Source organism: Prionailurus bengalensis, chromosome A2 (assembly GCF_016509475.1).
Source record: "Prionailurus bengalensis isolate Pbe53 chromosome A2, Fcat_Pben_1.1_paternal_pri, whole genome shotgun sequence".
NCBI classification, from domain to species: domain Eukaryota; kingdom Metazoa; phylum Chordata; class Mammalia; order Carnivora; family Felidae; genus Prionailurus; species Prionailurus bengalensis.
Genome location: NC_057348.1, coordinates 18,682,003 through 18,694,652, shown reverse-complemented (window position 1 = coordinate 18,694,652; position 12,650 = coordinate 18,682,003). Strand labels below are relative to the sequence as shown.

Here is a 12,650-nt window from a genome sequence, read left to right as displayed (position 1 = left end):
GGGCTGGCCTCAAATTAGGGTTTTGTTTCTGTCTGATACCCTACTATGAGAGCCCTAAAGGTTACACTGGGCCTGTGTCTTTGGGTTCCTCAACGCAGAGAAGGCCCAGGTCACCAAAGCTGACCATTACCTGGAGGGTTCTGACTTGTGAGGAAGAAGCCCAAAAGAAGGCCTTGTTCAATCTCTACTCTATACTGTTTTATTGGTTCAGAAAATCACTGGACCACTTCTGGCCTCAGCTTTGTTATCAATAAAATAGGCTTAATCAATGATCTCTGAGGCACAAGTGCCTGGAAGGATGGTGATGGTGATAAACATAACGGTTAATTTTTTTTTGCTTTCTTTTTTGTTCTTTCAAAATCATGTTTACTGAGGTATAATTTAGATACAATAAAAATGCACATATCTTGGGACGTCTGGCTGGGTCAGTTGGTAGAGCATGTGACTCCTGATCTCAGTGTTGTTAGTTTGAGCCCTATGTTGGGTGTAGAGATTACTTAAAACTAAAACCTTTTCCTTTCTTTTTCTTTCTTTCTTTCTTTCTTTCTTTCTTTCTTTCTTTCTTTCTTTCTTTCTTTCTTTCTTTCTTTCTCTTTCCTTTCTTTCCTTTTTTTTTTAAAGTAGCTTCAAATCCAGCATAGAGCCCACCATCCTGAGACCAAGACCTGAGCTGAGATCAAGAGTCAGTCACTTAACCGACTGAGACACCCAGGTGCCCCAAATATTCAGTTTAATAAATTTTGATAAGTGTCTTGATAAATATTAACTACCACCACAATCAAGTTGTAGAACCTTTCCATCACCCCCGAAGTATTCCCTTGTACTTCTTCATAGTCAATCCTTTCCCTTCACTCCCAGTCCCAGAAAAAAAAATCTGATTTATATTACTGTAGATTAGTTTTGCCTTTTCTAGAATTTCATGTTAAGTGGAATCATACAGTATGTACTCTTTTGGGTTTGACTTTTTTTGCTTAACATAGTACATTTGAGATCTACTGGTGGTGTTATGCATATGCATGCTCATTCCTTTTTAAAAATTTTGATAAAATATACATAATATTTACCATTTTACTTATTTTAAGTGTCTAAGTCAGTGGCATTAAGTACTTTCATGGTGTTGTATAATCATCACCACTATTTCCATAATTTTTTTCGTCATCCTAAAGAGAAACTTTGTACCTATTAAGCAGTAACTCTCTATTTCCCCTTACACCCAGTTCCTGGCCACCTACTTTTACTTTCTGTCTCTGAATTCACCTATTCTAAGTAACCCATGTAAGTGGAATCATACAATCAATATTTGTCCTTCATGTCTGTTTTTTTTTTTCGCTTAGCGTAATATTTTCAATGTTCACACCTAAGCATTTATCAGTTTCATTCATCTTTAAGGCTGAGTAATTCCATTATATGTACATACCATGATTTGTTTACCCATTCATATGTTGATAGATACTTGGATTTGTTCATTACTTTTTATTTTTGAGCAGTATTCTGTTTTATGGATACACTGCAGTTAGTTTATCTGTTTATATATTGGACATTTACTTCCAATTTCTGGCTATTATGAATAAATTCCTTGAGCAGTCATATCCTTTCATTTCTATTGGGTAAATACTTAGGGATACAATAGCTAGATCATACTGTAGGTACAAACTTAGTTTTTATTTTTTAATTTTTTTAAGTTATTTATTTTTGAGAGAGAGAGAGAGCGCGAACAGGGGAAGGGAAGCAGGGTAGCGGGGTGGGGGGGGTGGGGGGTGGGGGGAATCTCAAGCAGGCTTACTGTTAGCTTACAAGCTGTGAGATTATGACCTGAGCTGAAATCAAGAGTCAGAGGCTTGGGTGAAAGAAAGAAAGAAAGAAAGAAAGAAAGAAAGAAAGAAAGAAAGAAAGAAAGAAAGAAAGAAAGAAAGAAAGAAAGAAAGAAAGAAAGAAAAGAAAGAAAGAAAGAAAGAAAGAAAGAAAGAAAGAAAGTCAGATGCTTAACCGACTGAGCCACCCAGGCACCCTGAAATTCCGTTTTTAAAGAAATGCCAAACTTTTTAAAAATGGCTGGAAATTACCAGTGGATTAAGGTTCCAGGCATTCCACATCTTGGCGTCTTTAGTTTTAGCCTATTCGGTGGGTTTGTGGGAGTTGTGATTTGCACTTCCCTGATGAATAACCATGTTAAGCATCTTTTCATTGGTTTATTGGCTATTTATATTCTTTTGTAAATTATCTGTTCAAATCCTTTGTCCATTAAAAAAAAGGGGAGGCGTTCATACCTATTTTTGAAACTAATGTCGGCCGGGCACAAAGCTCAGTAGTGCTCGTGGCTTTACGAGTTTTAAGCAACGACTGCCCGGGACAGAACCAGAAACGGCGCAAGACTCGGAGCAGTGAAGGGTCAGGACAGCTCAGATTTAGAATGGCTCGGACGTTTCGGGGCAGGGCCCCACGAAGCCTTCTAAATGCTCGCGCCGTGATTGGCTGAAAGGACACTTCCGCAGGCACTTCCGACTCCCTGCAGGCCCAGAGCATCTGTAATTGGCTGGGCTGGCCCAGCGCGAGTCTTTCCGGGAGTTGTAGTTCTTGGGACTCGGCTGGGGACGCCGGGAAGGCCAGTGGACCAAGGCCAGGAGCGGCGGTTGGGTTTGGTCGCGGCTGTTGACACCATGTCCCGCGTGTCGGTGCCTTGCCATGTGAAAGGCACCGTGGCCCTGCAGGTGGGCGACGTGCGAACCTCCCAAGGCCGGCCTGGTGTGCTGGTCATCGATGTCACCTTCCCCAGCGTCGCGCCCTTCGAGGTGAGCAAGCCCCGTGGGCGCGACCGGGGCTCCTGGGCGGGGCTGACCCGGGAACTAGGGCGTGTCCTGGGTATTTAATCTTTTACAGAAAGCCTCTGCAGTGTTCTTGCCCTTGTGAGCCAGTTAACCATTTACTTATTCCTTCAGTTAACACATATTTACTAGAATGCAGCGTTCTGACCTGTTCTCTTCAACATCTCTGCCCCGTATCCAGGACAGGCAGATGTAGAAGTGCCAAGATAGTAGGGTGATGCTGGTAATACAGTTGTGAGCCAAAGAGAGGTGAGAGGTCATTTTGTTCCTGGCCACTGGGCTAGGGATCATTAGGCAATGAGTTACCTCAAAACCTGCCTCCTGCCCATTCTTACAGTCCTTGCTTGCCAGGTCAGATTCAGCTCATTCCTCATCATGATCATCCTAATGGCTCCAGGTTCCAATCTCCAGTTGCCTGTCCAGTCCACATCTACTGACAGAGTGACTAACACGACAAGACCTCAGCACAGAGGACAAAGTCCACTTTCTAGTGGCCTGAGGGCCACCTGTGTCTGCACCCTGCCTGCCTCTTGACCCCATGCACTTTGTCCTATAGTGTGTGGTCATCTTTCAAGCTGTTTCTTGCTATAAGCTAGGAAACTTCACTAAATGGACCAACTCTGTAAATCTTGATTCAGTAGACCTAGGGTGGAGCCTATTCATCTATATTAAAACAAAAACAAAATAAACAAAAAACTTATTTGGGTGATTCTGATGAGTGTCCGATGATGAGAATTCCCGGTGCCGGGCTGAATCACTGCCATTTCAGAGGTAGGCCAGGTTTTCTCACCCCCTGGTGCCCCTTTGCATATGTTACTTTTACACTGTCTATCTTTCCTGGTTCACTTGATGAACTCCTTCAGGTCTCATCTTCAGGCCATGTTTTCTGCCTTCTCTAGAGTTAGGGTTCTGACCTGGCAGCATCTTAGACTTGTGACAAGATCTGCAGTCATGGTTTATTTGTATGACCTGCTCATTTAGCTATGAGCTCTTCTAGGGAAGTGAAATTGGCTTTGGGCCCCAGTGGATGCTTGCTGAAGTTGTTAGATTGGTAGTAGAGTACATTCCTAAGGGGAGGAGATGGTATGTTTGAGCCTCTCAGGCCCTGGGTCTGATTTGTCATGGTGGGTTGTTTGTGCTCTAGTTACAGGAGATCATGTTTAAGAATTACTACACAGCCTTTTTGAGCATTCGTGTTCGCCAGCACACCTCACCGCACACACCGGCCAAGTGGGTGACCTGCCTGCGGGACTACTGCCTCATGCCTGACCCACACAGTGAGGAGGGAGCCCAAGAATATGTATCGCTGTTCAAGCACCAGGTCAGCTGGGACTCAGCATGACTAGGGGAGTCCAGATGAGGGCTCACAGCGGGTCTGGGGATTGGGCCAGGATACCAGGAAGGAAGAGGGGAGGCGAGGTTGGCCTGGGCCTGTGCCTTGGAGGGATTACTATTCTTTCCTTCTCAAAGGTCTGGGGAGGCAGCATCTTCATTCACTGCTGGTTGGGAGGCTCTTGGGCAGTGAGCTAGGGCCTTTCTGGGTCCTTTTGTGTGTGTGTGTGTGTATGTATGTCAGATGCTGTGTGACATGGCCAGAGTACTGGAGCTGCGCCTGATTCTGCGACAGCCATCACCACTGTGGCTGTCTTTCACAGTAGAAGAACTGCAGATTTACCAGCAGGGATCAAAGGTAAGTGACCAGCTCAGAGCTGTTGGGTTGGCCCTTTCCCAAGGAGGCTCTTAGCTATGGCTAGGGATGTGGGGTGTGGGGCTGGAAGTGGATGGTAAGACTCAGAAGGAGACCTTCATGGAAATTAGTCAGGTGGGAATGCTGGAAGTTCATGGCGAGAGTTCAAGCCATGTTCTCATATCCTCTGACCTTTGAGGTCACCTGCCTCTCTCAGAGCTTGAGACTTTAGGGTCTGGGAGATACTTTTGTTCCTTGTGTTCCTGGGGCCTCCTGCATAGCAGAAGAACTTAGGTAGTCTGAATGCCCCCTTGGACTTCTGTGGACCCCTGAACAGGGTTTTCTCAGCGTCTGAGGCTCAGGTGCCCTTCTCTCTGTTCTGAGGACCTTGGAATACGGTCCTAGGGCTCTCCCACTCTGCCTCCTTCAGAGAAGTATGCCTTTGCTTTGCAGAGCCCCTCCATGACCTTCCCCAAGTGGCTCTCCCACCCAGTGCCTTGTGAGCAGCCTGCTCCCCTCATTGAGGTAAGCCCTCATCCTGGGTAAAAACCATGTGTGAATAGGCCCTGTGTCCAGCACAGGAGGCCCCACCTGGGCCTCTTTCTGAAAAAATCTGGGACTGGACCCAGGGCCCTTGGTTCACTCTGTGCCATCTTCCTCAGGGGTGGTCCATGGGATTTGAGGCATCTCTGAGTGGGGCTGGGCTGCCTACTGCAGATCAGGCCCTAACCTTATGTGTTACCAGTTGTCTGGGAATGTTACTGGTCTTCGTTTGAGGGCCCTGTAGACCAACTTGGCCTCTCTGGAGCTTTAAGGGCAGTGCTGGGGATGGACCCATGGCCACTGACCCCTCCTTCTGGAGCAGGGTCTCCCAGACCCCAGCAGGGTATCCTCCGAGGTGCAGCAGATGTGGGCGCTGACAGAGATGATCCGGGCCAGTCACACCTCCACAAGGATCGGCCGCTTTGATGTGAGTGATCGCTTCCCTCTGCTTGGCTCCTGTTGCCCTGAGCCAGTCAGATTGATGGTGTTTTGTGTTTCAGGTGGATGGCTGTTATGACCTGAACTTGCTTTCCTACACTTGAACCATGGCTCTTAGCCAAGATGTTGGCCTTCCATGCCCACCCAGACCTGGTTTAGGCCACCAGAGGCTGAAGTGCTTTCCCTGTGCATTACAAGTGTTGCCTGCATGCCCACTGTGTCTGGGCCACGTTCACAGATTCAAGATTCTTGGGGGCTAAACTGAGTTGCTTCAGCATGAGTTCTCAGCAGGGATGTACTCTGTCCTCATCTGACTGCAACCTGAAACTCCTTTTCCTACCCTGAAAACATTCCAGTTCTGTTTACTAAGAATCCCCTTCTGCAAACATGCACACTCCAGTCTTCTGCCTGCTCCTTCACCCTGAATGCAGTGCACTGGGGTGACCTACTAAAACCTGCTCTATCATTGGAAGGCTGCTGTAGCCATGGCAGTCATGTAGTTTGGAAGCTCAAGGAAAAAAACAGGAGCCCACGTCTTCCTTCTGCGCCCCCTAGTGGTCTTCTTTCTTATGCCCAGAAGAAGAAATTTCCTGTCCTAACTCCTGCTGTCTGCCTAGGGAGTGAAGCTGGGGATTTGGGCAGCCTGAATCCCTTGGTCCCAGAGCTGGCTCTTGGATGTGTGTTCAAGTGGGCCTGCCCATCCAGCCTGGGCAGTGTCTCTGGCAAGACTGGTGTCTAATGAGTTCTGGGACCTTTTTGCCTAAAGCACACCCTGTCCCTTCTCCCAGCTTCCCCCTTCAAGAATCATGCTAAGTGTGATGAAAGACCAACCTTGGTAGGGTATGGGTCCAGGTGGGCATTTGCACTGGTGTCTTTCAGGAGGCTGAGGTCTGCCATAACCCCAGGCCTGCTGCTGAATAAGGCAGGCTACTCTTATGAGAAAATCTACCTTTTGTTTTTTCCTGGCTTTGCTCCAGGGCACTATGCTGCAGCAGCACTGCAATATGTGTTAGACCTGGAAAATTGGAAGTTTGTGTGGCTCAACAGCTTTCTGGAGGCAGGTCAGCTACCTTTTGGTGGCTACCTTCTGCTCTTAACTATTACAGTTCTTGCAGGTGTTATCTTTGCCTGTGGGGTCATTTATTTAGCCTCATTTAGCTTTTGCTAAGAGGGTAATGACCACAGTCCTGTGCTCCGGGGGTAGCAGCCTTCAGAGAGAGAGAGAGAGTGAGAGAGAGAGAGAGAGAGAGAGTGTGTGTGTGTGTGTGTGTGTGTGTGTGTGAGAGAGAGAGAGAGAGAGAGAGAGAGAGAGAGAGAAAGAGAAAGTATAGGAGGAGGTCCTTGAGGGGTGGCAGGGACTGTGCTTCATTCATGGCTGTGTCTCCAGTACCCAGCACAGGGCCTAGTGTGCAGCAAGATCAATAAATACTTGTGAAATGCATGACTGCTGGCTGCCTGTGTCCTCCCAGTGGGAGAGCTGGAGACCCTCACTAGAGGCCAGTTTACTGATGTGCTCAGCCTGCCAGGCTGGCTCCACCTTCCTGCGTGCTCTCCCCCCCCCCCCCCCCCCCCGGCTTCCCCTCCCCCATGTGACCTTGCACTCCGGGTGTCCTGAATGTGCAATTCAGGCCTTCCAGCCCTTTATGGAACTTTGGCCTTTTGGAGGCTGGGCTGTCATCAAGGGGAGGTCTAGCCCCTGGCTCTGACTCCGAGCAGCTTAACTGGTTTGGACTGCCTAATCTGCCCAGAAAGATCAGCTGGAAGCACCTGGGGCTGTTTCCCTACAGATAGGAGTCACTGCACTCTGCTCTAAAGCCCCGCCTGCCCTTAGGGCTGCCTGCCTTTTGGGCTGCCCGCCCCTTCTGATCCCCTTTATGGGAGGGAGACCTGTCCAAGCAGAGCCTGGACTACATCTCCCAGCGTGCCTGGCAGAGTGGTGGCCTCTGTGTGCCGGCTGCACCATTTGCGGGCAACAATGCAGCGGGCAGTAAGCATGGTGGCCCATCTGGGCTTGCGTCTGCAGGCGCTCCCGTCGGCCCTGGGCCGTCCACTCAGTTGTGCACAGGTGGGATAGAGGGTACTGGGGCATGGTGCCAATTTTGGAGGGGCGGGAAGGGTGGGGGTTGAGGCTGGGACCCTGGTAGCCCTGAACCCAGCCACCCGCAGGACGTGCTCCGCAGGACACCACTCTATGATTTCCACCTGGCTCATGGCGGGAAGATGGTGGCGTTTGCAGGCTGGAGTCTGCCTGTGCAGTACCGGGACAGTCACGTTGCCTCACACCTGCATACACGCCGGCACTGCTCACTCTTTGACGTGTCCCACATGCTGCAGGTGAGCCAGGGAAGCATACTGGCTGCCAGGTCAGGGCTTCCTCCCCTTCCACAGGGGTGTAGCTTTTGGCTTTGTTGGGAGGTAGATTCCAAGGGCTGCCCTTGCAGAAGTGGAGATCTCAGGTGTTGGAGACTATAGCCCAGGAAATTAACTCAGAGGATCTCTTGATTGTTTCCTCTTTATCTCTTCAGCCTACTCCCTCTTAGTAGCATGACTTTATGTCCTGGGTTTCCCAGGGCTGGCGCCCATTCTCATCAACTGTCCTGGGTGTTGGTTTGGAAAAGAGGGTATTTCATGATGGTGCTGGGCCCTTTCAAGTTTCCTAAACACCTCCATTACACCCCCTCCTGTGTTGGCGGATGTGGGGGAACCAGAAGGTGGGGATCTGCCATCCGCAGAACCAAAAGGCTGCTCAGGCACTTAGGCTGCATTGGGCTGTACTGTGGATGGCAGGGAGGATGCCTCCTTGTCCAGTGGCTTTCCTGATTGCAGTAATTACTGTGGTCTGAGGTTTTGGATCTTTTTCCCAGACCAAGATACTTGGTTGTGACCGGGTGAAGCTGATGGAGAGTCTAGTGGTTGGAGATATTGCAGAGCTAAGGCCAAACCAGGTGGGTCCCTCTTATTTTGCTAAATGGGTGTTCTTAGTCATGAGCCAGCAAATGGGGGGAGGGGTGGAAGGACAGCAATGTTCAGATACAGCTTTTTGGGGCTTGCAGTCTTGGGGCATGGGGTCCCTGTGTCATGTCTGGACATCTAGTTATCTGCAGGGGAGGTGGGGCTATTCCATCCTTACCACATCAGGCTGGAAGGCTAGAAACCCAGGTTTATGTCCTGTTCTGTGATTTTCCATGCTGCCAAACTCCTTGAAATTCAAAGGCAGTCCATTAAACCAACAGCCTCATTATCACCAAGAGCTTGTTAGGGAATACTCTGTCAGGCGCTGCTGTAGACCCGCTGAATCGGAACTTGCATTTTAACATGATCCCCATGTGATTCATATGACCTCTCAACCTCAGACTGTCCATCCAGTGGGGAGGCTGTGAGGCCAGCCTCACAGTATTTTGGAGTATTGCTGTGGAGCTCATGGGATCATCAAGATGCACTTTGAAGTTTCCATCTTGGGGTTTGGGGAATGGACTGAGTTGTCCCAGGTCTGGGTGGGATGAAGCAGCAAGTCCTAGGTGTCATGGATTAAGTGTGAGGTGGGGCTCTCAGTACTGAGTGGGGAGGGGTACAGAAGCCCCACCAGATCAGGGAGGTCTCCCAAGGTGGGAAGGGGTGAAAACTTTCTTAGTGCATGAGGATCAAAAACCCTGGGATTGGGCAGGGTCCTGGGCTCACCTAGCTTTGTTCCTCCTCCCCTTCCAGCCCTGCGCATGAGGCTTCTTGTTCAGGAATTTGTGATGGCTGAGTGGCCCTAGGGGCGGGGGATATTGTCTGACTCCTGGATCTGGAGGCAAAGATGCTCCATTTTGGCACTAGGGGACGCTGTCACTGTTTACCAATGAGGCTGGAGGCATCTTAGATGACTTGATCGTGACCAGCACCTCTGAGGGGTACCTGTATGTGGTGTCCAACGCTGGCTGCTGGGACAAGGACTTGGCTCTCATGCAGGTACAGCCCTTCTGTGTTCTAGGTACCCTATGTTCCTTGTTCACAGAACAGGACAGACCCAGCAGGGACAAAGGGCTCAGACAATGGCTTTTTGAGTGAGTGAACAGCAGGCCAGAGTGGGTCCTGCCTGGAGAATGCCAGGTTTCAGTGATGGGGTAGTAGGGGAGGTAAAACTGACCCTGGCTCCCAAGTGAGCATCCTCTGGTTAAGGTAAAAGCTGGAGCCTGATGTTAGCACTGGCAGACCTGGCCTTGGGTCATCCATACCACTTAGTTATGTGACTTTGTCAGATGGGAACTGGCCTATTCTGCCCAGTTCTTCAGCCAGCTGTCAGCCCACAGTAAGTGCTCAGTAAGTGGTCCCAGAAGCTGATGTGGTGTTTCTGTCTTTCCTTTCAGGGCAAGGTCAGGGAGCTTCAGAACATGGGCAGTGATGTGAGTTTGGAAGTGGTGGATAATGGCTTGCTAGCCCTGCAAGGTGAGCAGGCCAGGCTAGGGTTGGAGCTGACCTTTGCCTCCTGGCTTTTCAACTACTAAGCACAGAAGGCCTATCAGGAGGAAAGTGTGCATGGTGTGACATTTGTGTGCCATAATTCTAAGTTTGGTATTAATGTCCTCCCTCTACCTGCCATAAGGCTCCATGGGCTGTGGGCAAGAGCACCTTCTCCCACCTGCAGAATAGCACTTGCTCAGGGCTTATTCTGGTCCCTGAGTAAGGGCTGTGGTCCAGCTTTGAGAGGAAACTAGGACCTGGACAATTGGTCACGGTCTCCCTGGGCCTAGGCCCCACTGCGGCCCAGGTATTGCAGGCCGGCGTGGCAGATGACCTAAGAAAACTGCCCTTCATGACCAGTGCTGTGATGGAAGTGTTTGGCGTGTCCGGCTGCCGTGTGACCCGCTGTGGCTACACAGGAGAGGATGGTGTGGAGGTATGTGAAAAAGTAGGTGTAGGATGGTGCAGGACACAGGATTCTGGAGCCAGCTGCCCACCTGCTCTCTGGTGTTCCATGCAGATCTCGGTGCCAGCTGCAGGGGCAGTCCACCTGGCAACAGCTCTGCTGGAAAACCCAGAGGTGAAGCTGGCAGGGCTGGCGGCCCGGGACAGCCTACGCCTGGAGGCAGGCCTCTGCCTGTATGGGAGTGACATTGATGAACACACCACACCTGTGGAAGGCAGCCTCAGTTGGACATTGGGTGAGCTGGGCCAGCACTCAGAATCCTGAAGGCTACAGTGGCCAGCCTATGACTGCTCCCAAGGTTGTGTAGCCACTGTGGCTTTGCCCATTAGATCCTCAGCAGGCTGAAGTGGGCAGCATAATCTTCAAGACCTGGGGACAAGAGGTGGGTGGCTGACTGCATTGCAGGGGAGGAATGGAGGTTGGGGGGCCCTGAGCAAACGGACCTCACTGCTGGATAGATTTTACTTGGGGTCCTTGTAACTAGGACCTCCTATGGCCAAGGGTTTTATGGACTGTGGCTTAAGCCTGGTGTCATGCTTCAGGGAAGCGCCGCCGAACTGCCATGGACTTCCCTGGAGCATCGGTCATTCTTCCTCAGCTGAAGGGCAAAGTGCAGCGGAGACGTGTAGGGTTAATGTGCGAGGGAGCACCTATGCGGGCACACAGCCCCATCCTGAATATGGAGGGCACCATGATTGGTAGGTGGACCAGGGAAGTTGGAGAGCCCTTTTCCCTTCCCTAGGAGGGTGGGCATTGGACTGGTAAGGTGGTGCTGACATGGCTTCTTCTCACACAGGTACTGTTACCAGTGGCTGCCCCTCTCCCTGCCTGAAGAAGAATGTGGCCATGGGTTATGTGCCCTGTGAGTATAGTCGGCCAGGTACCCCGCTGTTGGTAGAGGTGCGGCGGAAGCAGCAAATGGCTGTGGTCAGCAAGATGCCCTTTGTGACTACAAATTACTATACCCTCAAGTGAGGATGGATTGGGTCAGGGCCCTTCCCATCCAAGAGCCTGGACCTGGAGGGCATTCTACAAGGGTTAGGAAGCTAAGGCTGAATACTCTGGGGTAGGTGGCTAGGGTGGAGGATGTTTCTGATTTTCTGGTGTGTGTGGGGGGCAAACCACCTATTCTCTCTCTCATGTGCCTCTCCTCTTGGAGAAGTACACTTCTTGAAAGACCCCATTTCTGGGGTGCCTGGGTGGCTCAGTTGGTTAGGCGTCCGACTTCGGCTCAGGTCACGATCTCACTGTCTGTGAGTTTGAGCCCCGCGTCGGGCTCTGTGCTGACTGCTCAGAGCCTGGAGGCTGTTTCAGATTCTGTGTCTCCCTCTCTCTCTGACCCTCCCCCATTCATGCTCTGTCTCTCTCTGTCTCAAAAATAAATAAATGTTAAAAAAAAGAAAAAAAAGAAAAAAAAAAAAGAAGACCCATTCCGAGCAATAGACCAGCTCATGCAATGTCAGCTTGTGCTCCCATTGACCCCATTCTTGTCTGCTGGAGGGCTATGGGAAGCACTAGTTCTGGCATCTCTCCCTTCCACTCTGCCAGGTGCTGGCTGTGGAACAGAGGCTTACATTTAGGGAGGAGGTAAAGCCTGCCCAACCTACCTCATCATGGTTTCTCACACTGCAAAGGGGTTATTATTACCTTGGGTAGTGCTGCCTCTCCCTGGGCAGGAATGATTCCTGACTCACAAAGGCTTGGCCCTGTAGGGCCATTGTGCCTGTGTAAACTTGGGAAAGCTGAGGGGACCCAGACTCACTCTTCCACATTCCCAAGTTATCCCAGCCTGCTGCTTAGTAGCAAACCATGCCAGGCTCACCATCTGTTCTGAGCCCCAGGGCTGTTGTAGAGCACACTGGGCCTCCTCCTGGACCTGCCTTACCCTGGGCTGACCTTTGCCCCTGGGGCCCATTACTGGACTCCACTGACTTCTAACAAAACATTAAGCGAGCTTCCTTTCTTCTTGCTTGCCAGAGTTTCTAGCTTCATTGTCCTTTGTCCACATGATTGCTGGCGTGCCAGCCTAATGCCTCCTTGCCTGGCCTCTGAGGCAGGCTTAGAGTGGATTCTCCTTGAGAGGGCCAGGTCTATAAAAACTAGTGAGGATAGTGCCCCCTCCCTATTGGGCACCCACCACTGCTCCTCCAGAGAGCTGGTGTCATTTCTCCACCTCTGCAAGTCATTGCATTCTGGGTGCTGAGGGGCAGTAGCCCCAAGTGTTCCCTTTCCAGTTTTCCCTGTGCATGCA

At 50.5% G+C, this 12,650-nt stretch overlaps 2 protein-coding genes across 3 annotated transcripts; both read left to right on the top strand.

Moving 5' to 3' along the window:
• The first annotated feature begins 2,531 nt into the window (after positions 1–2,531).
• On the top strand, positions 2,532–6,931 carry NICN1 (nicolin 1). Of its 2 annotated transcripts, XM_043590382.1 has the most exons (6): positions 2,532–2,789; positions 3,967–4,143; positions 4,399–4,512; positions 4,963–5,034; positions 5,375–5,479; positions 5,553–6,931. In XM_043590382.1, exons 1-6 carry the CDS (start codon positions 2,658–2,660, stop codon positions 5,592–5,594), a joined length of 642 nt encoding a protein of 213 aa, XP_043446317.1. In that variant the 5' UTR covers positions 2,532–2,657; the 3' UTR covers positions 5,595–6,931. The 2 variants fall into 2 exon arrangements, with proteins under 2 accessions (XP_043446317.1, XP_043446318.1); XM_043590383.1 differs by lacking the exon at positions 5,375–5,479 and having other exon boundaries at positions 2,580–2,789.
• A 116-nt stretch (positions 6,932–7,047) lies between these two features.
• On the top strand, positions 7,048–11,682 carry AMT (aminomethyltransferase). The gene is made up of 9 exons (XM_043590380.1): positions 7,048–7,555; positions 7,657–7,824; positions 8,355–8,435; positions 9,310–9,441; positions 9,840–9,918; positions 10,224–10,369; positions 10,454–10,634; positions 10,942–11,097; positions 11,196–11,682. The coding sequence occupies exons 1-9, from the start codon at positions 7,466–7,468 to the stop codon at positions 11,372–11,374; spliced, it is 1,212 nt and encodes a 403-aa protein (XP_043446315.1). The 5' UTR covers positions 7,048–7,465; the 3' UTR covers positions 11,375–11,682.
• The last annotated feature ends 968 nt before the right edge of the window (positions 11,683–12,650 follow it).